This window comes from Propithecus coquereli, unplaced genomic scaffold, assembly GCF_000956105.1.
Source record: "Propithecus coquereli isolate 6110/MARCELLA unplaced genomic scaffold, Pcoq_1.0 Scaffold111, whole genome shotgun sequence".
NCBI lineage: Eukaryota > Metazoa > Chordata > Mammalia > Primates > Indriidae > Propithecus > Propithecus coquereli.
The window spans coordinates 1,178,329-1,203,581 of NW_012135081.1; the positions used below are offsets into that span (position 1 = coordinate 1,178,329).

At 54.9% G+C, this 25,253-nt stretch overlaps 1 protein-coding gene across 2 annotated transcripts; it reads left to right on the top strand.

Annotated features, from left to right (window-relative positions):
* Positions 1-773: 773 nt before the first annotated feature.
* ASIC1 (acid sensing (proton gated) ion channel 1) lies at positions 774-24,907 on the top strand. Of its 2 annotated transcripts, XM_012651063.1 has the most exons (12): positions 774-1,056; positions 1,920-2,297; positions 2,906-3,101; positions 18,635-18,785; positions 19,417-19,544; positions 19,833-19,989; positions 20,329-20,385; positions 21,183-21,336; positions 21,775-21,866; positions 22,379-22,458; positions 22,542-22,646; positions 22,807-24,907. In XM_012651063.1, exons 2-12 carry the CDS (start codon positions 1,936-1,938, stop codon positions 22,909-22,911), a joined length of 1,587 nt encoding a protein of 528 aa, XP_012506517.1. In that variant the 5' UTR covers positions 774-1,056; positions 1,920-1,935; the 3' UTR covers positions 22,912-24,907. The 2 variants fall into 2 exon arrangements, with proteins under 2 accessions (XP_012506517.1, XP_012506511.1); XM_012651057.1 differs by lacking the exons at positions 774-1,056; positions 1,920-2,297; positions 2,906-3,101 and adding an exon at positions 15,360-16,019.
* Positions 24,908-25,253: the final 346 nt, after the last annotated feature.

Sequence of the window (25,253 nt, forward strand, 5' to 3'; positions counted from 1 at the left end):
CTACAATATGTCCCCAGCCTTCCCATCCCTCCACCCTGTCAAGCTCAAGGCTAGAAGGATGGGGTCTGAGTGGCCAGGGCCATGTGTTTGTTCACATGTGTGCATGTGTGTACGTGTCACATGTAGGTGGGGAGCAGGGATAAGAACAGGTGAGTGCTTGCCATGTGGGTCAGGCCTCTGGGATGTGTGGGTGTCTGTGTGGGGGAGTGTGTGTGGCTGCAAGTGGTGTGGTGTGACTCTGGGCTGTATGTGTCTCTATGTCTCCATATGGGCCAAGTGCTTGAATCAGTCAAGTGTGACTCGGAGCTTGTGTGCGTGTGTGTGTGTGTGTGTGTGTGTGTGTGCACGAGCGTGTGTGCCACCAGAGGAAGCAGCAGCAAGAGGCAGGAGCATCGATCCGAAGGAGACAGCGCGGGGAGGGGGACGCTAGGGGCAGACACCCTCCCTCCTGCGCGCACACACTCGCGCGCACACACACCCCACACACACAGTCACACACACAAGCCATAGGGCCTCGCAGGCAGGGAGACGGCTGGCTCCGGGACCGGGACCGGGACCGGGACCGAAGGGAGGCAGCGCCGCCGAGAGCGGCCGCGAGGAGGGGGCAAACCAGTGGGGGGAGCCCTCGGTCCCGCTCCCGGGTCCGAGGGCCCCGCGCGCACACCCGCCCAGAGACACCCTCGCAGACACTCGTAGGCGCGCACGCGCACCCTCTCCCCTCCCCCTCCCCCTCCCCTCCCGCCGCCTCCCGGCCGGACGATGGATCCCTGCAGATCCCGGGGCTGAGAGCACCGCGCACCGCGCCGAGGCCGGGCGGACCGAGCCGAGGCGGGCGGGCGGGCGGGCGAGCGAGCGAGCTAGCGCGCGGGCGGGCGAACAGATCCGAGCCGAGCCGGCCGGGCGGGCCGCTCCCTGCAGGGCTCTGCGCGGCGTGCCGCGGCTGCAGCCGGCTCCGGCTTCGGGCCATGAGCCCCTCCGCGGCTCGGCGCTGAACCCGCCACCGGTCCCGCGCCCCAGGACCCGCCACCGGCTGCCGGCTTCCCGAAGCCCCCTCAGGTAGGTTTCCGATCCCCCCGCCTTTGGCCGCCGGGCTCCCCAGCGCCCCGCAGCGAGGACTCTCCTCCGCTCTGGCTTTCCCCAGCTGCTGCTGGGGCGGTTCGGTGGCTGGGGAGGGGGGCGGGGGCGAGCAGGGGATCTGACTGCGACCAGATGCTGGACTGGAGGGGTGGGGGGTGCGTCCGGGGCGGGGACAGCTCGCTGTCATAAGGAACCGCGCCCCCCCATGCATCCACCTCGGGCAGCCCGCCACCCCTTACCCCCCACTCCCAACATACACACACACCGCCTGCGCCTGTGTAAGAACTGGAGACACCCGCGGGTGAGGACTAAGTTTGGGCCCCTGCCCAGATGTACCTACCTCCCTGGGGGTTTTCTGGCCCAGGTTTAACTCATGGGCGAGAGCCCAGCCCTGGGGATACCCTTGACCAGGAGAGGAGCTCCTGACCCAGGGTTCAGCCCGTCTAGGGGAGTTTTCATCTCCAGGATGGGGTGGACGTTCCTGTCCCAGAGTGACCCCACATCTGGAGGGAACTCTCGTGCCTGCCTGCGAGAGCATCAGGACTTCCCTTTCACCCTCAAATGACTATATCTGGGGTCTCCCTAGCCTGGGAAGCTTCCCTGGAAGAGCATTCTCTTGGCCTGAGCTGACCTCCCCCCCGAAGCTTCTGTATTTGGAGAAACCCTGTCCTGGGATATGTCCTTTGGTCAGCCACCTCCGAGTTTGCACACCAGGGAAGTCTTCTGTCCCAGGAGTGGTGACCTCTGGAGATGGGGATTCTGGATGGACACATTTGGAGGGGCCCCATGTGTACTCTCATTCCGGGACAATGACAAACTGTCCTCCCCCGCCCCACCCCCAGGATTCCCTCGACAAGGATGGAACTGAAGGCCGAGGAGGAGGAGGTGGGTGGCGTCCAGCCGGTGAGCATCCAGGCCTTCGCCAGCAGCTCCACGCTGCACGGCCTGGCCCACATCTTCTCCTACGAGCGGCTGTCTCTGAAGCGGGCACTGTGGGCCCTGTGTTTCCTGGGCTCACTGGCTGTGCTGCTGTGCGTGTGCACGGAGCGTGTGCAGTACTACTTCCGCTACCACCACGTCACCAAGCTCGACGAGGTGGCTGCCTCTCAGCTCACCTTTCCTGCCGTCACTCTGTGCAACCTCAACGAGTTCCGCTTTAGCCAAGTCTCCAAGAATGACCTGTATCATGCCGGGGAGCTGCTGGCCCTGCTCAACAACAGGTGGGCGGCTCCCACCCACCCCTCAGCCCAGCTCCTGGAGTTGCACGAGTTCCCTACCCCACCACAGAGCCTAGACAATCCTGCCCTCTAACCACCCCCAAACCTGCCACTCACAGCAGAAGAGTTGGAGTACTGCTGAGCACCCAATTAAGGGCACTCAGTCTCTGATCCCAGCATAGTCCAACACAGCTCTACCCCCACCCAGCCTGAGCTGTGAGACATTGCCACCCTATCTGGAGTGAGCTCTGCCCTCCCTCTGGCCACTACATCTTGACCTCCTCACTTGGGGGATGGGGACAGATCATCTTTAATGGGTGGACACTATAGTATAAAAGCCATTGCTCCTGCCTTGTCTCTCTGCCCGCCCCACCCTTATCCATGCTTCCTCCCCACCATGTGCTGAGATGCCCAGCTCCTGCGCAGCCACTGCAAATCCTTCTGTTGTCTCAGACCCTGTGTGGCAGGTCCTCTGGACATGCCCAGCTCTCCTTCCTTGCCTATGCCTGGTCCCGATCCCCAAGGCTAGATGCTGCTCCCCTCCCCCCAACGTTGGGTGTAAGACACTAGTGGTCGTGCTGATCCATGTGCTGCTCAACCCCGGACTCCAGGTATGAGATACCAGACACACAGATGGCAGACGAAAAACAGCTGGAGATATTGCAGGACAAGGCCAACTTCCGCAGCTTCAAGCCCAAGCCCTTCAACATGCGCGAGTTCTATGACAGAGCCGGGCACGACATTCGAGACATGCTGCTCTCCTGCCACTTCCGGGGGGAGGTCTGCAGCGCAGAAGACTTCAAGGTGGTGAGTGAGTCCCCTGGTGTGGGATGTGAGTCAGCCTGACCCCCAGAGGGATAGGTAACAAGGAACAGGACAGGCCTCTCACGGTGCTTGCTACTCCGGAAGAGGAAGTTGTGTGTCCTGGGGTTTGCTTTTGGTAGGAAGGGACTTTGTTCAGCACAGGGGCACATTTGCACTACCTGAGGGCCTGAGCCATCCCTGATGGCAGGAAAGAGAGCCTACGGTGTACAACACACACACATACACACACACACACACACACGTACATATGCACGCATGGCCTGGTATAGCCCCAAACCGACCAATCTTACCGTCTGGGCCACAGGTGTCGGACCTGGGCAGGGTGGGTGAGCCTTGTTACCCAAGTGAATATAGGAACCATCACTGCGGGGCTTGAAAGAAATACAGAACTTTGCCACCCCACTTCCCAGACTTACTAGATCAGAATCTACATTCCAGTAAGATCTACAGATACACATTAAAGATTGAGAAACACCATGAGGCATGGAAAGGGAAGCTTCCTCTTAAATAGCCAGACGGGCTGTTCTGGCCATGCCAGCTGCACCCTGCACACATGCACACGCACACACACTGTCTTAGGTTCCCCCCTTGCCAGCAAGAGCTGCACAGCCAGGGTCTGAGGAAGGAGAGACCATCGCGATATACAATCATAGCTGAACTGGAGGCTCCCTTTGCTTCTTAAAATGGAGATGCCTCACAAACACCCCATAACCCACAGGTGTGGCTGCCTCAGGCCGGCACCTCAGGGAGGGTGTAGGGGAACCGACTTTGGCATCTGATGTGCTAGGTGATCCTGGGCAAGTCACACAGATTCCTGAGGGATAAGACCTGGACAGAGGCTGGAAAGAGACCAAAAGACCTGGAGCTATGTATGAATAACATCAAAGGAGAGCACAATGTTTGTAACTCTTAGAAATGCTTTCTGGGCTTTCCTCAATGCCCTTGATAACTAATCATATTATCTCTGTTTTACGTGCACAAACTGAGACACAAAGAAGTAGAATGATTTGCCGAAGCTCATACAGCTGGTTGGTGACAGATTTGGGATTTGAACTCATGTCTTGTTAAGCCTCAGTGCAAAGCCTCTCTTCATTAATAGAGCTGACCCTGAGCTATCATGTCCACTTCCAGTTCTGGCCATCGCTCCTTCAAAACCCAGTCTCCTCTAGGACACTTTGCTCTCTGTGCCTACTCCCAATTCTCCACTCTCAGACCCTCTTTTCTTCCTACCCTTTTTCTCCCCCACCTGCTTGCTTCCTCCTGGTATTACGGGAGCGTGAACTGCATTTGTCTGTGTAGAAAGGTTGGAGTCATGGTCATGCTTAGTGTTTCCTGCTGAGGTTACAAAGACTTCCCAATTTCTCTACGCCCTACTTCATGGACCTTTGTCAATCCTGCTGGACAGAGGTCACATGGCCACACTCCCTGCTGAGCCGAGCTGATGGGGAGCTTAGCCTGGATTCGAGAGAACCACTTCCTTCTCTCCTTTCTTTCTTTACAACAGGAGAGTCATTGTTTCCCCAGAGCTTGAGACCAGAGAGTTCCCAAGCTCACGAACTGTGTTTCCAAGAGTAGTAGAACTGTAGGTGAAGGTGGAAGCGAAAGCCAGAGACCTCTCCCTCTCCAACACACCCAACATGTAAACAGAAGGGATCACCAGGAAGAACAGAGAAAACCTATTAGCTTGGATGGTTTGTTGTGTTAGATGAGGGAGAGAAGTGCTTGGCTCAACTCGGGAAGGTGCTAAGGTATAAAGCTGGGGTACAGTCAGGTCACAGAAAGTATTCAGTTGAGGCTGCATTTGTCCATCATGTCCAGAAAGATTGCAAGTGGTGATGCTGAGACGTGTTTGGCTCACAGTGATGGAGGTACTGAAGTGCAATTGGTCCATGCTGTTTGAGGGGACATTCTAAGTAGTCAGGTGGAGGTATGATTGGTTCACAAGGTTCTGAGCAATCTGAGTTCTTTTTGCTAGGGGGAGAGACATATAGGCCAGCATCCTGCAGGTCCAACTGTGGCTCTTCTTGATTCTGGACTGTCAGGGAAGGCCAGGTTTTTGCTGTTTCTCAGCCTGTGTCAAAGACTGACCCTGAATCTGGCTGGACCCAAACCTCGTGGCCCCTCCCTCTGCCCTCTCTAGTTGACCTCACTGCCAGCCCCTTTCCATGTCAAGAACTCCACCACTTCTGCCCATGGGGATGTTCCTGCATGGATGGGAGTCTGGCTGTGTCTGTGCCTGACACCTCCCTGGTGGAGAGGGGCCGGGCAGGCATCCTCCCCAGCTCCCCAGTCCTCAGGGCTCACGCGCTCCTTGCCTCTGCTCCACCTCTCTCCCCTCTCCTTGGTCTCGTGATTAACATCCTTGCCATTCTCTGCTAGGCCCAGAGGTGTGTTGGGAATATGCATCAGCCCCTGGGCAGATGCTGCACTGAAAGAAAACATCTGTCTATAGGGTCAGGGTTTGGGGGGACCATCTTGACATCTTTTGCAGCCTCAAGAGTAGAGGTTTTTAGCCGAGGAAAGGAAGTGGCCAAGGGAGAGGCTGGGCCTTTGGTTGCTCTTTTGGCAGCTCAGGATTGCTGGGGGGCTACTCCCCTCACTGTCCTTGCTGTCCAGGCCCTTGCTCAAAGTGTCTGCAAAAGATAGTGTGTGGGGGCAAATGTGGACTTTTCTGTGGATTTCTAAGGGCAACCCTCGTCCAAACAGTAAGAGCCCTGTCCCTCAAGGGATGTTCAGGGAGGGTGTAGGAAGGAGGCTACTCTGGTCCCTCAAAGACCCCAGCTCCTCTGACGAGGATCCACAGTAACAGGAACTCCCCCAGATACGCTTCTGAATCCTGCTCAACCTCAGGGGATGGATGGGTGGTCACAGAGTGTCTGCCCGGGGTCCGTCCTCCAGGTGTGGCCGAGTCAGCTCAGGAGGGTAGGCAAGAATATGGGGAACCTGAGCTGAATCTGGGAGAGACTGGTTTGGAAATCCTTTGGGACTGAAGAGGCAGAAGTGCAATGGGAGGAGTATCTTGCAGCAATCTGGTTGGGTGGGCCTCAGTGGCTCCCTCCTGAGCTACCAAAAGAGCAACCAAAGGCCCCCTCTTCCCAGGCCACCTCCTTTCCTTCCTGGTGGGGTGCCTGGTTGCTAAGGCAACAGGGGCTGAGGCTCCTCTCTCCTACCCCACCTTGAGGCTAGCCAGGCCAAGGCAGGGCAGGGGTTCCACAGAAGGGGGTGGGGGGCGCAGCTGTCTGCTGGTGTCTGGGTGGGGGCCGGGAGTGAGCACAGTCGCAGCTGGTGCCAGCCTCCAGCTGCACCTTGTCTGTCCCTGGCAGTGGGAGCGGTTGATGTGGCTGGAATGCTGAGCAGCAGTGGCGGGGGGGGCAGCAGATGGCTGCCCAGTCTGCCCTGTGCCACCCCTACTCCGGCTAAGACCCAGACCCTTTGCCTAGGGGAGAGAAAAGCAGGAATTCACTTCTGGACCCTAGGAGAGGAGAAAGAAGAGGGCAGACAATGGAAGTCCTGGGGAGGGTGTGTGGAGCAGATAATCATCTCTCTCAGGAGGGTGGGGTTAGGGGACAGGAATCCCAGGGGGCCCACGGGAGTCTCCCCCAGGATCCTGGAGACAAGAACCCCCAGAGGAGAAGTGGAGTGAAGGGAGTGGGCACAGAAACCCCCCAAGGTTCTGAGGGGACCAGGACTCTCCTGGAGCACCCAGGGAAGTGAGGGGCTAACATGACAGGTGGGTGTGGTGGGTGATCCTGGGACCCAGAGGCAGGACAGGGAGATCATCTTAAGGCAAGCAGAGCCAGGGATGGCAGGGCCCAGGGAGGGCCAGGACTAGCATGGGAGTCTCTTGGGAAGGCCTGACCTTACAACCTCCAGCTAGGAAGCGAGGGCCGCTGAGGGAAAGGCTGTCCAACCACTGTGCAGAGAGGAAGCAGGGTCATGGGTAGCCCCACCCAGGGGCCTGGTGGTCTTCAGGGCTGGGGGTGGGAGGGCGAAGATGAACAGATTGCAGAGGGATAGAAGAGGCTGAAGTGGAGAGGTTCACTTTGGAGAAGGGGCCGTCCAGCCCTAGGGATGCCCTATCCTTCCCCGCTCCCTTCCCTCCCTAGGAAGTGCCTGAACTGAACATAGGAGGGCGGAGAGAGGAGGCTGGAGCAGGAACACGGGGAATGGACCCTGAGTTGGGGTCTCAGATCTCTCCTTTGCCCTCTCTCTCATGCACAGATATACACAGACATCCTTTGGGTAACTTAATTTCCTCTCTCACCTCCTCCCCTTCTCCCCCAGCTCCAGCCATTTCTGACTCCACCCCTCTCCCCCGACTGCTATCAGCTAAGAGGCTACTCAAAGCTAATTGATCTCCTGGCTGTTGGCTAAAGTAATAGGGAATTGATGTAAGTGACTAAGTGCCTCTGGGGGCAGAGCCTGGAAGTGGAGGGCTGGGGAGGAGGAGGCCTCCAAGACTTGGGCCTTGGTGGAGAACCCCTAAGTGTGGCCACTGTACCCCCACCCCCACCCCGTGTGTCCAGGAGGCAGAGGGGAGGCCTGCAGAGAGGTCGGTGCATTCTGCTGTGGGCAGAGGTTGCTTCTGAGTGTGCTTTCACTTATGGAAAGCAATTTCAATTCTGGGGACGGCGAGGGAGATTGGATATTAGGAATGAGGAGCTAGGATGGGGAGTGTTGAGCTCCACTTGACTCATTCCTGTAACAGTCAGCGCCACCTCTCAATGCCAAGTCCTGTGCTAGGAAAGGTCAGTGCAGCACGGGGGTCTCAGGGCTGAGGGCCTCAGGGCTGAGGGCAGGGGTGGCACTAAAGCCGGGGGCTTCAGAATAAGGAGAAACACACTAGGGATGAGATGACCTCGGCATCCAGGTGGAGTCCTCCCAATCTCCCCCACCCAGCTCAGCTTCTCAGAAAATGCCAGTTTTATAGAATGTGTTAGTGTCTCCCCTGCCCCATATTCCACAGCTGATTAACCAGCCAGTTCTCTCCAGCAGGGACCATTCTCCTGCCTGGCACTCGTATGTCTGAGTGGCTGCTCCAGAAGTCTTTATCCTCTGGCTGAGAACTTTCCAGTCAGGACACCTGGGTGGGCATTCTGGGAGGGAAAACTAGGAAGGAGACAGAAAGAACAAGAAGTAGTGCCTAGTTGGGGTAGAGGAGGGGGCCGGGCATTAGGGCTCCTGGGTTCTATTTTGGGCAAAGTTCCATCTGGCTCCATTTCGCATCTTCTAAGCCCAATTTCCTGTGAGGAGAGGGCTCTGTAAGGAGGTTGTAACATTATTCATTGTCAAAGGGCAGCCCCTCCTTCAGCCTCCAGAGAAGCCCCTCCCCTGGAATTCTCTGGCCAAGCCCACCAGGGCCCAGGTGTAATGGATGTGCATGGCCAATTTACCTGGACACACGTGTTAGACATCTTCCTTGTAGAATATTTAAAAATGAGCATGAAAACAGCTGTGTATTCACCTTAAGGGGAAGCTTCCTTAAGAAACTGTAAAGACAGAGACTCTGCTACTCCAGGCTCTCTAAGGCCACTCACGAGGGAGAGGGAGAGCAAGCTGTGATCTTTCTGAGATCCTGAGTTCTTGGAAGGAAAATCCTTTCCCACCTCTCATCTGCATGCCCTCAATGTAGCTGAGAGTCCTAGGGGCCTGGGGATTTGGGCCGTGTAGCTTAGTGTCATGTGTCTCTAATTGGTGTGTCACATCAGTGTGCCAGGCAGAGAACATCCCTAGGGGAGACACTGCTGCAGTGGCCTTGACCATGGACAGCAGCCATCTCACACAGCCTTCCTTACAACCCGCTCACTGCACGCGCGCCCCAAGTGTGCGAGCACACATGTGCACCTCCATGTGCATGTCTGGGGGAGAATGTGGATGTCGACTGGAGTGTGAAGTGGAAGTGTGTGGAGGGGTGTGTGGGCACACGCAGCTAAGTGTGTGTGGCTGTGGGAGAAAGCTTTTGTGCAGGCAAACTTCTGGGTGCATTCAGAGCACACACCAGCAAAATTAATCATCTCTTTCAGTCGTGCTTTGCAATTTACAAATTCCCTTTACTGTAGCTCATATGATGCTCGTAATTCTGGGAGGTAGGAAAATGCTAATGTCTTCATTGGAAAGATTAGGAAACTGAGGCTCAGAGGTATTGTGTGACCTACCTGAGGTCACACAGCTGGGAAATGACAGAGTGGGACCCTGACTTCAGATCTTCTAAGTCCAGGTTCTTTGTGAGAGGCTGGAGGAGCAGGAGCGTGTGTGGAGGAGGGTGCTCAGCTGAGAAGCAGTGTGGTGGGGCAAGAAGGGGAAGAACAGGTGCCATGTTGAGTGGGCCAAGTCTTTGGACACCTCTGCCTTTCACTGCACCCTCTAGCCAAGTCCCAACCTTGGATGAACCCACAACTGGTTTTGTCCACGGTGGCACCGGGGGAGCCAGGCTGTACCAGAGGAAGTCACACACCAGGGCAGCTCGATGTCACATTTTGTTCATGCTCTCAACATCCTTAAATGGGCCTGCAGTGCTGCCGGCAATCCCACTGTGTTTTCCTGGTCGACTTGCTCTCCCCGTTGACTACTGCAAACTTCTCTACTCTCCTCAAACAACCACCCTTCCTAGCTCCTCTCTCACTCTCAGCAGATGACCTTGCCTCCCCCTTCACTGAGAAAATAGAAGCCTCAGACAAGATCTTCTCCTTCATCTGGGTATTAACCCCTGGAAGGGAGCATCCACCTTATCTAGGCTAAAATCACCTACTCTTTTCATCTGATCCCCTTATGCCTCTTTAGGAACTTTGTCCTACTAATTCTCCCTTTCCCTGCTCTACACTTAGTCTCTCCCTCTCAAGTGAAACCGCCCCATTGACAATGAAACATGCTTAAGATGCTCCAATCTTAAAATACATAGCTGTAACAACAGCTAACATATGTTGAGTACTTACTACATATGAGGCTTTGGGCTAAGATAAAAATGAAAACACACACATCTCTCAACTCCACAGCGCCCTCCAGCTCCTATACTATCTCTCTGCTTCCCTTCACAAAGTTCTTAGAAGTGATGTGTATATTTCACTGTCTCCATTTCCTCATGGCTAACTCACTTTCTGATCCACTCTGGGCTGCCTTCTTCGCCATCCCTACCACTCCTCCTAAATGGTTCTAGCTAAGGCCGCTAGGGACCTTCATGTCGCCTAGTCCAGCAAACATTTTTTATCCTTGATCTCTCAATAGTATTCGAAATAGTAGACCACCACCTCTTTTGTGAACCACTCTCTTGGTTTTCCTTCTATGTTGAGCTGCTCCCCTGTCTCTTTGCCAGTTCATTCTCATCTACTTGGCCATTGAATGTTGTCACTACTCAAGGCTCAGTCCCAAGCTTTACTCTTCTTTTAAACCATAAGAGTACAATTTAATGGTACAGCTTGAAGAATTTTTACATTGGTGTATTTTTATGCTGACATATCTTACAATGTAATATTTTGCATATTATATTGGTATGTCTTTACATGGGTATAAACCATTTCCAGCACTCCAGAAAGTTTCTTCAGGTACTTTCTAGTTAACACTACCCCTAAGAGTTAACCACTGTTCTATCAGTGTAGATAAGTTTCACCTATCCTTGAACTGCCTAGAGTATATGTATCCTCCATACAGTATATACTCTTTTGTCTGTCTTTTCTGCTTATGATTGTGTCTGTGAGATTTAGCCATGTTGCTGTGTGTGTGGCAGTAGTTGGCTCTTTTTCAATGCTGTATAGTATCTCATTATATGCATAGACCACAATGTATTTATCCCTTCTACTATTGCTAGACTTTTGGGTTGTGACTAGTTTGTGGCTATTATAAATAAAGCTACTACGAACATTCTTGTTCATGTGTTTTGGTTGACATATACACTCATTTCTCTTGGGTATATAACTAGGGGCAATAGTTAAGTCATAGGGTAGGATTCTGTTTAGCTTTAGTGCATGCTGCCAAATCAGGCCTTTTTTTCTCTTTCTATCTTTTTTTAAATTTTGTATTCTATTTTTGGGCAGTCTCAACTTCACTCATGACTTCAAATGCCATGTACACACTGATGACTGCCAAATTTATGTCTCAGCCCAGCTCTCTCCTCTTAGCATCAGCCCCAGTGGCCAATTCCCACTTAACATCTCTACTTGGATGTCCCCAAGGCTCCTCATAACCAGCATGTACAAAACCAAACTCATCATTCTACCTCCCAGACTAGTCCTTTACCTGTGTGCCTGATCTAGGGAGCCACCCCACTGCTCACCCAGTTATGCAAATCAGAAGTCACCCCTGACCTCCCATCTCCCTCACCTGCCTTGGCAGGATCTGCCAATTTTGACCCCTAGGTATCTCCACTCTACCCTCTGTTCCAAGCCATCCCCCCACTGCATATCTCACCTGGACCACTGCAATGGCTCCCTAACAGGCCTTCCGGCAGCGCCTCTGGTTCCTCCACTCTGCAGCAGAGCAGTCTTTCCAAAACACAGCTCTGATCGCTTGAAATCCTTCTGTTATCTTTGGACCAGAATCCTTCCTGTGGCCTTCAAGGCCCTGAGTGATCTGGGTCCTGCCTGCCCTTACCCCCCTCTCCAGCCACATCTGCCTCCTCTTAGCTCTGTCCCCTTGGGGCCTTTGCACACACTCTGTTCTGTCTCCAGAATACTCTCCCCCCTCCACACACACATACACGCACGCACACACACACACACACCTTTACCTAATTACTCCTCTTTATTCTTCAGATTGCAATTCAAAGATAACTTCCTCAGAGAAAGCCTCCTGATTCCCCAGTCTGTGTCAGTCCCCCTGTCATTCATCCCTGCAGAGTCATATTATTTTTTTCATAGCACTGATAATAGTTTGCAATTAAATATTTATTTTTTTCATTTTTTAAATTGATGTCTGTCTCCCTTGTTAAACAGTAAGCTCCGTTAGGGCAGGTCTATTGTCTGCTCTCCACTGTGGCAGTGAGGAAATGAAAGAATGAAGCATCAAGGGATTTGTAGAGAGATGACCTAATTCTAGCCTCCAGCCCACTGCTTGCTTTCCTTGAATAGGCTGGTGTGGCTCAGTTTTCTCACTTGTCAAATGGGGGTGAAGTTACTCATACCTGCTATTTCATTGGGTTGTGTCAGGATCCCATGAGATATGAATTGAAAACCATGAAACATTGTGGTCTGGAATTTAGAAAGAGACATAGAAAAAGTCAGAAACCACTCAGGCCCCACACATTGCTGAAGAGAAGAGAAGTTCTGGGCTGGGACAGAGGGCTCAGAATTGAGCTTGGCTCTGTGCACGTGACTGCTTGGCACCTCTCCTGGGGCCTTCTGTGTATGCCTGGGGGTCTGTGTATGCCCTTGACACTTTCCTCACCTCCTCATTACTGTGAAAATGTTGGCTTTGTCTACTTGAACGAGATGGAGGTGGGAGAGAATGCTAGAGCAGCAAGGATACAGGGGATGGAGCAGGAGGGAAGTGCAGTTGGGCTGTGTGTGTGTGTGTGTGTGTGTGTGTGTGTATGTGTGTGTGTGTGCATGTGCAGTGATGTGCAGGTGTGCTGTGTGGGTCTCAGTGTTGGTGTGGAGGAAGAGGTATCCGGCCGTCCAAACTCACTGTCCTTTGAAGCTGCTGTGTGTGTGCACACCCTTCTCTCTGGAGGGGCCCCCAAGCCTCAGTTTCTTTTCTTCTGGAAATCCAATGGGCTTCTCCTTCCAGGACATCTGAAGGAGGGGGACAATGCCCTCTAGTGGGCATGGAACACATGGGCAGCTGCAGCTTCCCCAGCCCAAGCCTCAGCCTAGGCTGACCCCACCTCACAACCCATGTGTGGACCACTTCCTGGGAAGATACAAAGGAGGAGGCCCTTGCCCTCTGAGAGCTTGAGGTCTGGTAGGTAGGAGGAAAATGCACACGGGGCAGGAAACGTGAATTCATACAGCAGACACCTAAGGACATCAGCTGAAGGTGGGGGTCTGTTTCTTCAATCTCTGCAGTGACATGTCTCTGGTTGTCCTGGCTGTTCCTGGTCTTTCTTGCTTCCTGTTTCTCTGCATAGTCTCTGGGTCCTGCTCTTTTACTGTCACATTCCTGCCCTCTAGGAGCTACTGGTCACTACTTATCCATGAAGGGCCTTGAGCAGAACTGGACCCTTCAGTCTGTTCCCTGGGTGGACACTAACTGGGCCCTGTGGAGTCAGGGAAGGCTTCTCAGAGGAGGTAGCATGTGAGTAGGGCCTTGAAAAATGAGTAGGAGTTCTCCAGATGGAGTCTGGGGAGGGAAGACAGGGAACTGTGGACAAGCCCCCTGTGTCTGGGGAGGGTCATGGTGGCTGGATGCTGGCCTGAGGTGCAGGGGCAGTGGTAGGACATGAGGCTGGAAAGGAAACTGTTCCATTTGGGGAGGGTGAATTTTACCAGGAGGCGCTGGGGAGTGAGAGAAGGTCTTTAAGCAGGAGGATGGTCAGATTCACAAAGCAAGCACTGAAGGTGGGGAGAAACTGCAGGCAGCAGTGGGGCAGGGAGACCCGTGGAAGGGCTGTTGTGTAGGCAAAAGAGGATGAGGCCAGTCTGAGGGCATAAGGGTGGGGAGGGGCCCGAGCTCAAGGCTCCTCTCCTCCTGGGGCCTCTGTGTTCCTGGCAGCAAAGCTAAGGCCCAAGTCTCCACAGCAGTCAGTTCTGCTAGAACCTGGCACCCCACTCCCAACCCAGCACACTCCAGGGGCTCTGCATGCAAATGGAGAAAGGAAGCCACATGGGCACACAGGGAGGGAGCAGAGAGAAGGAGGAAGGGGAATGTGATCTGGGGCTGTGGGATGGCTAAGGAATGGGGATACTTGTCTAAGCCCACTGCTCCTCCTCTGGCCATGCAGAGGAAGGGTTAACCTGCCAAACCTCCCTTCCTCTCTTCCTCTCCTCCACTCAGGTCACCTTCTTGGCCCTAGAGACTTGGCTGGTGGCTCAAGTTCCTCAACCAGTGGGCCTGAGTAATCAGAGCACACAGAGGGGCCAGGGGCCTGGGGGCAGGGAGCAGTAAATTGGGGGTAGGGGAGCCTCAGAGCCTGAGGGGTCAGGGGGTCTGCAAGACTAGGGCCTTTAAGGAGAACCCCAGGTTGGTTTGTGATATCTCCACCTGACCCAGGATCACCCTGTCTCTGCACTGATCGTAATTTCTTCCACCTACCAGAGGAGATTCTTCAAACTCCTATTCCGAACCTTGGGGTGTCGGCAAGCTGAAAGGGCAGTGGCAAGCTGCTAGGAAGCTTTCCAGCTCCAAGAGACAGGGTCCCTCCCCCCAGTGCCAGGAACTGGCCAGAAATGAGTCTGTGGTCAGTGAAAGATTTCTGCTAATGGAACCTGGGCTGCCCCACAAGCCACAGAAGGGGGTGGGGGAAGGGAAAGGGATCTAAGTTCAGCTCAGCATGGGGGTGGGCAGAGCTGGCCTGAAGTAGAGCCGGGGGGCCAGGGACTGGCTGAAGGGAACTTGGGGATCAATGGGAATTGGGGGTTCGGGAGGCATTGGATGGGAACTAGGGATCAAAGGAAGAATTAGAGGGGATCAGGGTCTAAGGGTAGGTTGGGAGAATTGGGGGTCAGTGAAATAATTGGGGGAATTGTGGGTCAAGAGAAATTAGAGAGGAATTAGAGATCTGAGAGCATGCGGGGGTTGGGAGCTCAGATATCCCAGTGGAATAACTCAGCCAGGTGAGAATGAGGGAGAAGACCCAGAATTGGGATGGGGGGACTGAGGGGTGCTGAGGAGCAGACTGGAGGATGATAGAGAGCACAGGGGGGTGTCCTGGGTGGGGGGACTGTTGTCCGCTGAGGTCATCATGGCACTGGGAGCAAAGGACTGAGCTGGGTCCCCCCTCACCTGGGGAGGTGGGTAGCAGGAGTCCCAGCCCTTTTGCAGGGTTTCCACTCTGTCTTAACCCCCTCTGTGCTGTGGAGCTGCTGACAGGAAGGGGGCTGCGACCCCTCCTCTCCATCAGCCTCCCTTTGCCACTGCCATCAATTATTCATCAGCCAGACGCCCGCCCTCCCTGGCAGGGCAGGCTGGTCCTCCTCTCCACGCCCCGCCCATCTCAGCCACTCTGCCCCAGAGGCCAGGCTAGGAAGGACGGCCAGCCCCAGCGGCAGTGGACACCCGGCAGGCAGGCTGGGTGGTGGGCCCTGCTGGACCCTGTCCTTCCCCTCCGGCACCTTCCCCTTTTCTCCTGGTACCAGGAGGCCCCCGGAGAAGATGCCCATCCAGATCTTCTGCTCTGTGTCATTCTCCTCTGGAGAGGAGGCTCCAGGGCCCTTGGGAGATGCATGGGGTCCCTGCCACCAGCAGCAGCAGTGGGACCACTCAGAGTCAGAAGAGGAGGAAGAGGAGAAGGAAAAGGAGGCAGCGAGGAAAGAGGTCAACGAGGGGGATTCGCCCGTGGACTTGGTGGCCTTTGCCAATAGCTGCACTCTCCACGGCGCCAGCCACGTCTTTGTGGAGGGGGGTCCAGGACCAAAGCAGGCCCTGTGGGCAGTGGCTTTTGTTCTGGCACTGGGTGCCTTCCTGTGCCAGGTAGGGGACCGCATTGCTTATTACCTCAGCTACCCACATGTGACTCTGCTACATGAAGTGACCACCACGGAGCTGGCCTTCCCAGCGGTCACCCTGTGCAACACCAATGCCGTGCGGCTGTCCCAGCTCAGCTACCCTGACTTACTTTATCTGGCCCCCATGCTGGGGCTGGACGAAAGTGATGACCCTGGGGTGCCCCTGGCTCCACCAGGGCCTGAGGCCTTCTCTGGGGAGCCCTTTAACCTGCACCGCTTCTACAATCGCTCCTGCCACCGGCTGGAGGACATGCTGCTCTATTGTTCCTACCAAGGAGGGCCCTGTGGCCCCCACAACTTCTCAGTGGTGAGTGGGGGCCCATGCCTGGTACAGCACCCTGAGAGTGTCTGCCATGGCTCTCCCTGACCATCACCTCCTGGGGCTGGGGCTAATGACCATGCTGCCCCCACCTCGCCCGGCCCACCTGGGCCAGCGCTCAGGGTCTGGAGCTGGCTGATACTCCCAGGTCCACACCAGTACCGTGCTTCCTGTTAGAATCTTGAATAGTGTCTGTCCTAGTTGGTAATTAGCTGCTGTCCTGAGACCCCTGGTGTCTCCATCCTCGCTTGCCCCTCCCCAAACATCCTCATGGTCCAGCAGGGCCCCCGGACCTTGCTTCATCTGTGAGGTCAACCTTTGACCTGTTGGCAGATGCCTGTGCCTGGCCAGTTGTTCACTATTTTGACTGTCAGCCCTGGACTGAAGCTGGGTGGGTGCCACCTGGTCCCTGGAGGTGCAGGAGAAGGGGGTGGAAGGCAGACAATGGAGAGGTGAGGACACACCCCACTTCCACCCCACCACACCCCTTGTCAGCAGCTCCCACAGCAGGGACTTCAGAGACCCTAACTTGGTCTTCCTATTTCTCTCCTATGGGTGCCCCACCCCCCCCCAGCTGTGTGTGTGTGTGTGTGTGTGTGTGTGTGTGTGTGTGTCTGAGGGTGAATAACAGGTCTCCTCTGTGTCATTCCCCCTCCCCCCGGCTCCGACTAAGTGGCCTGGGACCCTTATCCCAGAGAAGCCCCACTGGGAGAGTTGTCCTTCCACTTGGCCCTCCCACTCATGGCTTTAAGGCCTTCTCTGCTGAGGGACCACCTGGCCCCCTTCTCTTCTCAGTTCACCTTCCAGCTCTGTCCGGCCTGAAGGCTCTACGGCCCCCCAGGGTCCAGATGCTAGGCCTTCCCTCCCCACACACCATCCCTCAGTCCCCCACCTCTTCCCTAGTGTCAGAGCAGGTGCGTGTCGTCGTATCAGTGCATCATGGGATGACTGTAGACGTACAGAGAGACCTGGGGGTTTGGGCCTCTAGGCCTCAGGAAGGCCAGCAGATATGGGAACATGGGACAAAGAAGGGGTCAACCTGGCTTCCTCTGGGCCTGAGGGTAGAGCAGACACTTCTCGCCCAGAGCCACCAGGTGGCAGCAGCAACCCACTGCTCGGCTGCCAGGCCCTCTAAGCCAGAGCAAGGCTGGGGCGCCTCATTGGAGCTGGGGTGTCCAGCCTGCAGCCTGTGGCTGAGTGCCACAAGACCTGGTAGTGGGGCTGCGGGGTTAGGAGCCCTCAGAGTTCTCTCTTAGCCTCATCTCTGGACCTCCCCACAAAACGGGGGAGGGCAGCATGTTTTCTTTTCTAGAGGGGCGTGGAGAAGGCTGTTCTAGGAAGCAGGGAGGCAGTAAAGACTATTTCCTAGTAGCCCTTACTGCCCCTGCTGCTCCAGTCTAGCCTGAAACTCTTTTGTCTCTTCCCTTCTCTGAGCTGTGTCTGTACTCACCTTATGACTCACTCTGTGAACTTTGTCACCATCCAGCAGTAGTAAAAGCACATTTACCCCATTTGTGGGAACCTGAGGACATTCATGGAGGCTATAGGAAAAGGGCCGTGAAGAATTGGTTTACGCTTCTCTCTGCAGCTGTGTGATCAGAGCTGTGATGAGGGCTGTGCTGGGGCATGGAGTAGGGGGACTGGGGAGACTGTCCCGGGCCTGAGTTACCTTCTGAGGCCCTCCTAGTTCTGCAAAAGCATCGTCAAACATGCCATGCCTTGGGTACTCAGTCCCTGGTGCTGGGAGGAAAGGTGCTGGTGCCTGGGTGAGCATGGTCCTTGGCATGGCAACTGGGTCTACTTTCCATTTCTAGTGATAATGGGATAGACATAAGGGGCTAATGGCTGAAGGAAATAAAAAAGGTTAGCTTGGGTCTTGGGGAGAGCAGGATTTCAGACACCTGGGGTGAAATCCAGGAAAAGAGAAGATATGTCTCAGAAGGCCTCAGGAGCTTGGGCCTGCGGGGAGGGTCCCAAGGAGGGACGAGAGGAATGGGACGGACAGGATCCTGGTGATGAAGGTGCATATGTCAGGGCCCTGGCAGAGAAAAGATTACCACTTGATGGTTCTATTGAGAAGACTTTAACAAAGGGACTATTGACAGCTGTGGGCAGGGTTAAGGAAACCAATGAGGGGGGCTAAGGTAGCTAGCACAAGTAGGAAATTGTTATCGCGTCTAGGCTGAAGGAGCACAAAAGGAAACAGTGCTCTGCAGGGAGCTCTCCTGGCAGGATTTGTAGTCACGGAGGGCCTAAGACACTGCCAGAATTACAGAGGGAAGGGGTGGAGAAGGATCAGTCTTTCCTCCTGTCTTCTGATCCCTCACTGATGCTCCCATTGGCCAAACCCAACCGGAAGCCCATCCAGGTGGCAAAGGAGCTCAGGCGATGTACCCCTCCTGGATCAGCTTTCCAGGGCACAGCGGGGCAAAGAAGGGCAGAGAACAGGTGGGAGAGAGGAACAGATGGAGAACAAGCTACGCAGCAGGAGGAATCATTCCCAAAGGGTGCTGAGATTCCAGCAGCTGGGCGATGTGGGGACAGCCTTTGGTGAGGAGGGGTTGCTGGCAGGACTCTCAGGCTCTCCACTCTGCTCCTGCCAGGTCTTCACACGGTATGGAAAGTGCTACACGTTCAACTCGGGCCGAGATGGGCGGCCGCGGCTGAAGACCATGAAGGGTGGGACAGGCAATGGGCTGGAAATCATGCTGGACATCCAGCAGGACGAGTACCTGCCGGTGTGGGGGGAGACTGGTATGTCACCCTCCAGGGGCCCCTCTCCGCAGCTTTTGGCCCCAGCCTCTGCCAGGGGACTCCTGGGCTCCACTGTGGGACCCAGCAGGGCTCGAGCTCCCCCCTCCCTCCCCCAGAGTCTCGCCACCTCCATCTCCAACTCTACCTGACTTTCACACTCACATATCTCTGGCTCCCCCTTCCTGGCTCAGTTACTCTCCAAGGTAACCAGTCATCCTTTCCATCAGCGGCCGCCACTCACTCTATAAATAACTCCCTCTCTTCTCGGGCTGCCTGCCTGTCTGGTCTCCGGGGGCCTTGGGGCAGAGAGAGATGGGGGAGAAGGGAGAAAGGGAGGGGGAGAAATGGAGAGCGTCTGAGACAGTGACACTGTGGGAGAAAGAATCTGAAACACCAAGATGCAAAGCAGAAGCCAGGTAAGGACAGAAGTGTGTAGGACGCAGGGGTCATCAGAGTGGCGTGGATCTGGAAAACACAGAAAGAGGCTGGGGGTGGGCTGAGATCCACAGACTCCCCCATCCCAGTCTCAGTGTATGCTGTGCTTATTCCCAGGAGAGGTCGAATGCCCCCAGCTCTGAAGGGGATTGGGGAGTCAGAAGCCCTCCCAACCCACACCCTCTCATTCCCATAGACGAGACGTCCTTCGAAGCGGGCATCAAAGTGCAGATCCATAGTCAGGATGAACCTCCTTTCATCGACCAGCTGGGCTTTGGTGTGGCTCCAGGCTTCCAGACCTTTGTGGCCTGCCAGGAGCAGCGGGTGAGAGGACTATGGGAGGCTGGTCCTGGGGTGGGGTGTTGAGGGGTCAAGATGGAGTGGTGGGTGACAAGAATGGGAAGGACAGGTGAACTAGGGCCTAGGTGGTCATCTGGCTTGTCAGAAGCACAAATTATCTAATGAATGAGTGTTCTGTAAACTCGAGACCTTCGGAGGCTGCAGAGGGAGAAGAGGCAGAACTCCTGAGTTCTGCATCTTGTCAGAGAGGTCCATCAAGGTAACTTGGGGAGAAGTCCCCACACTCCCCCAGCTCCCCGGCTCTCCCAGCAGCTCATCTACCTGCCCCCGCCCTGGGGCACCTGCAAAGCTGTTACCACGGACTCGGATTTGGATTTCTTCGACTCCTACAGTATCACCGCCTGCCGCATAGACTGTGAGACGCGCTACCTGGTGGAGAACTGCAACTGCCGCATGGTACACATGCCAGGTCAGGCCCCAAGGCTCCAAGCACAGTCTGGGGTCCCTTGACCTGCATTGCCCTTCACCAGCTTCCCATCCATATCAACCTCCTCACCCGAGTTCCAGCCTGCCCCATCCCATACCCATCTGGCTCTCGTGTCTCTGACCTTAGCTCTTGCCTATTCCAAAAGAATAGGTGGGAAGGGCCTAGTAGGGATGGACTGTGGGGGTGGGTCATTTCCAGGGCAGATTGGGGGCTGGCTAAGCCTACCCTCCCACTCTCTCTCAGCTTCCACCTCCTAGGCCTTCCACCATCACAAGACCCCTTTAATCTCTATCCTGCACCACTGTCTTTTTTCCTCTCTAGGGGATGCCCCATACTGCACTCCAGAGCAGTACAAGGAGTGTGCAGATCCTGCTCTGGGTGAGATGCCCTGTCCTGGGGAAGTCCGGGGGAGGGAAAAGGTGTTGCCAGCCACATGCACGTGGGTTTCCGACCAAGCTCCCAGAAGCTTCAGATGACTTCTGGACTAGTCTGCACCCTCACCTGTATCCGACTTTAAGGCTAAGAATAGCATCTTTAGAGACCCCTATGGAAAATGAATGGAGGTCACCTGGGAAGGGCCTTCACCCTCTTTCATCAGCCCCTCAGCTGGTTGACGCTGGAGGGCTCTAAGAGAATGAGATATAGGATTAAGAAATATTCCTGGGGGCCGGGCTTGGTGGCTCACGCCTGTAATCCTAGCACTCTGGGAGGCTGAGGTTGGTGAATCGCTCAAGGTCAGGAGCTCAAGACCAGCCTGAGCAAGAGCGCTACTAAAAATAGAAAGAAATTATCTGGACAACTAAAAGTATATATATATAGAAAAAATTAGCCGGGCATGGTGGCGCATGCCTGTAGTCCCAGCTACTCTGGAGGCTGAGGCAGGAGGATCGCTTGAGCCCAGGACTTTGAGGTTGCTGTGAGCTAGGCTGACGCCACAGCACTCTAGCCAGGGCAACAGAGCCAGACTCTGTCTCAAAAAAAAAAAAAAAAAAAAAAATCCCTGGGAAGGCTTGGTGAGGATTAGCATAGGGTGGGCACAGGGCTGAGGTGAAGAGCAGGTCAGGAAAAGAGGAGGGGGTCCAGGGTTCCTCTGCGCAGGGCCAGGATGTGTGGGTTGGGAAGGTGCTGGCAGAAGGCCACCACTCAACTGGCACCTCTTACCTGGCTGGGCACAGACTTCTTGGTGGAAAAGGACCAGGAGTACTGCGTGTGTGAAATGCCCTGCAACCTGACCCGCTATGGCAAGGAGCTGTCCATGGTCAAGATCCCCAGCAAAGCCTCAGCCAAGTACCTGGCCAAGAAGTTCAACAAGTCTGAGCAGTACATAGGGTAAGGGCTCTACTATGCAGAGCAAGGCCCTCAGGCTGAGACTGTGAAAGGTATGAGTGGGGTGTGACGATGGCCGGCAGGCAGGAGGAAGTTGAGATGACACAAGGAAGATCCAAGAGGGAACCAAAGAGTCTAGGGTGGGTACAGAGGGAAGATCAGAGGAAGAATAAGCAGGGGAAGCACCCCTTTCTCCTCCCTCCTCTTCATCCTCTTGCCATAACTGGGATCACCTCATACTAGCCAGTCTGCCGAGCATTTTTCATACATGCCATTTCATTTAATCCTCACAACAAACCTAAAATGCAGGGAACGCCATCAGCATCTCATTTATGGATGTGGGAACTGAGATTCAGAGAGGCTGACATGCTAAGGTCACCGGGCTAATAAGAGGCAGAGATATGACTTGAACCTAGGTCTCCTCCCCCAACCCCTGTGCAGGGAGAACATCCTGGTGCTGGACATTTTCTTTGAAGTTCTCAACTATGAGACCATTGAACAGAAGAAGGCTTATGAGATTGCAGGGCTCCTGGGTGAGCTGCCAATGGCACCGTCCCCTTCCCATGCCATGGGCATGGTGTGGCTCCCTGTCACCCAAAACAGGGTGCTCACCTCTGTCCCATGAGGGCCCCCCACCCCAGTGCCTTTCCCCCAAACCCCGTTGTCTTGGTATGTGGTGAGGAAAGGGGGCTGAGCCTTCTCTTAGGGCAAAGTGGAAAAGACAGGCGTTGGCGGGGTGGGGTGGGGGTGGAGGTGGAGACTATTTCACATGCTCCTAAAATTGGCCCAGAGACTAAGAGTGTTGGAGTATTTTGTAAACAATTGTTTTGCCTGAAAAACACCTGTTCGTTTTAGAAAAGTAGAAAAATGCGATAATTATAGAGAAGAAAATAAAAATGCCACCAGAGTCTGCCTCTGCGATCCTTCCGCACGAAGGCTGCCAATCCCTTTGCGAATGCGATTTGCCTGCCCCAGTCCCAGTGAGCCCTGACGCCCTCACGTTGTCCTGACCCCACTGACCTTCCTGCGCCCCTCACCCCCGCAGGTGACATTGGGGGCCAGATGGGGCTGTTCATCGGGGCCAGCATCCTGACGGTCCTGGAGCTCTTCGACTACGCCTACGAGGTAAGCGGGGGCGGGGCGCCGAGAGGCGTGGCCACGCGAGGGGCGGGGACACAGCCCAATCACGTGCCCCGCCCCTGTGCTAGGTCATCAAGCACAAGCTGTGCCGACGAGGCAAGTGCCAGAAGGAGGCCAAAAGGAGCAGCGCGGACAAGGGCGTGGCCCTCAGCCTGGACGACGTCAAAAGACACGTGAGGGAGCGAACGAGGGGCTCTCTCCGGCCTGCCCTTTCCCCCACCACCCTAGGATCCCCCCACCCCCATGCCGCCTTCTCTTCCTTTGCCTCCCCAACGCCCCAGCGCTGCCTGTGGCCCTTCCGATAACTAGTTCCTGTCCGTGCCCTTCCCCTAGAACCCGTGCGAGAGCCTCCGGGGCCATCCTGCCGGGATGACGTACGCTGCCAACATCCTACCTCACCATCCGGCCCGAGGCACGTTTGAGGACTTTACCTGCTGAGCCCTGCAGGCCACTAAACCAAAGGCCTAGATGGGGAGGGCTAGGAGAGCGAGGGGGCCCCCAGCTGCCCCCCCACATCTGCCCTGGGGACTCGCCCCCCACTCCCGGGCAATCCTTTCCTCTTGTCTGTGGTGAGGAAGGAGTCTTGAAACATGGAGTCCTCTCCCTGCCTCGATCCCATTCTTTTTATGTTTAACAAAACTAAACTAATCTAAATCTAAAAAAGAAACTAAAAAGGGAGAATGGGGCAAGGGACCTCAGGCTGCCCCTCTCTCCTCCATGCTGCCTCCCCTAGCTCCCAGCCTGAATTCTGTCTGGCTGTCTGTCATCTGAGTGTCCACCTACATTCTGCTGCCACCAGTCACCAAAGCCCCCTCCCAGTGAGGGGTAGAAGGGATCCCTGGGGTCTGGAATTTGGCCCCAAACCAGAGAATGTACCTTAAGGGGGAGGGCTAGTGGGGGGGGCTTCCCCAGCCTTAAGAGACCCTCTCAGCCCAGTGACTGCCCCCAAACTCAAGTTGCCAGGCAGGAATAAAACCCCAGTCCCACTCCCTTACACTATGTGGAATCTCTAGGGGGTGGGAGTGGGGGATCCACTGAAGAAGTGGAGATAGGGACAAGATGTGGCCCTGGTGCTGTAGGTCATGTCCTGATATCACAAGTTCACCCCCACCCCAAAGCTGCTGGAGAGAAATCCCAAGAGGCAGCCCTTCTCTACCGTCCCATAAAAGACCTGGCTGGTTAGCTTCCAGCTCAGGGAGAGGAGCACTGGTGCCTGACCTCACTGGTCTCTCTCCCAGAGGCCCTTGCAGAGGCCACATCCATAAATTTTCTTATGGAACTCTCCCAAGTCCTTTTCCCCAACTTCATTTGCTTCTCTCAACAACCTCATCTGCATTTTCTATTTCTATATGATACAGACTCTATATTGCTATATCTCTGTATATACTTTCCCCTAACCCTGTCTGTCTCTACCCCATCCCCTCTTGTCTCTGAGAACTATCTTCCCACCCTAAGTTTCCCCTTCTATGTTTCTGCCCCCTCCCTGGTCTCTGAATGCCTTCGCCTGTATAAAGAGTTGGACTCTCTCCCCTGGTGTCTGTACTGTGTACACACATCCCTCTGAGAAGCACAAGGAGACGACACGCGCATTGTAACCTTCGCACTGTCTCGGTGGCGACAAAGGAAGCTGTGAATCACAAGCTCTGCCTCTTTCTGGCCTCATCCTCTCCCCACAATCTGGGCACCCTCTGCGCTCCCTGCAGCCTTAACATTCCCTTCCCCTGCTCCACGCATCCCAATGCCCTTTGCCCAGCTGACTGCAGCCTCCCCAGGGAAGGGGTTGCTACAAAGATAGCCCCTACCTAGGGGATGGAGATCTGTTCTGAACAATAAGCCAAGAGTGTCAGAAACAGAAGAGAGCTGGAGATTGGTGACTCCTGAAGCTGGGGCAGCAGGTTGCTGGCAGGCAGAAGCTGAGGTCCTCAGTCGGTGGCCTTTCCTTCCTTTTGGGTGCCCAGCCCTCTTTCCTCACCTGATACCCAAGCCCACCACTTATATTTTCTGGTGAGGTAGGGTTTGGTAGTGGGAGGAAAGATACAGGCCTAGAGGAGGAATTGGAAAGCTCTGCTATTCTGTCCCTCCCTACCTTTATGAGAGACTAGTAAAGTGGAGGGCCTGCCCTACCCCTTCCACCAGGCACTCCTCCCAGGCCAAAGCCCCAACCCCTTCCCAGGCCTTCTCTGCCAGACGTCTTTTGGTCTCCAATCCCAGAACAGGACCTGTGGGCAGGTCACCTGTGCATTGGTCTGGAGCTGGAGAGTAAGGCTATAGGATCTTTGGAAACTCCTGGTTTCTAGGAGTTCCTTAGAGATCATACCTTCCCAGAAGGAAGCAGGAACAAGGCCAAGAAGCGTGCACTGGATAGAAAACAGCAGGCAGGGCTCTGGGTGACGCATGCCTCTGGTCTAATAAACTGGGTTTCAACCATCTCTTCAGTGTTGTTCTTCTCTTATTTGAAAAGTATTTAGATATTCCCACTAAGGGTCTAAAGCTGAGCTTGTCTTGGGACCAAACAATCAGGGGAGGAGTAAGGAGGTTTGAGCAGGGAAACCCTGGTCCTCCTGGGATGGGACAAGTTGAACATCATACCAAAAATGGTTTAAATCACCAGGCAGAGAAAGAGAGAGGGGTCAAAGGCAACAAAGACCTGAAACGTAAGTCCCGACACAAAAGATTCTTTGGAGAGTGGGCAGGACCACATTTAAGATAAACTGCAACTTAAAATCTGGAAGCAGTTTGGGTTAAAGGTCAAAGACAGAGTTGGGTCAAAGTTCCTGCAT

Coding starts and splice junctions, on each gene's coding strand:
- ASIC1 (XM_012651057.1), top strand. CDS start 15,360: ATGCCCATCCAGATCTTCTGCTCTGTGTCATTCTCCTCTGGAGAGGAG. Junction 20,386..21,182: donor GTGTGCAGATCCTGCTCTGG/GTGAGATGCCCT, acceptor GGCTGGGCACAG/ACTTCTTGGTGGAAAAGGAC. Junction 22,647..22,806: donor TGGACGACGTCAAAAGACAC/GTGAGGGAGCGA, acceptor CCCTTCCCCTAG/AACCCGTGCGAGAGCCTCCG.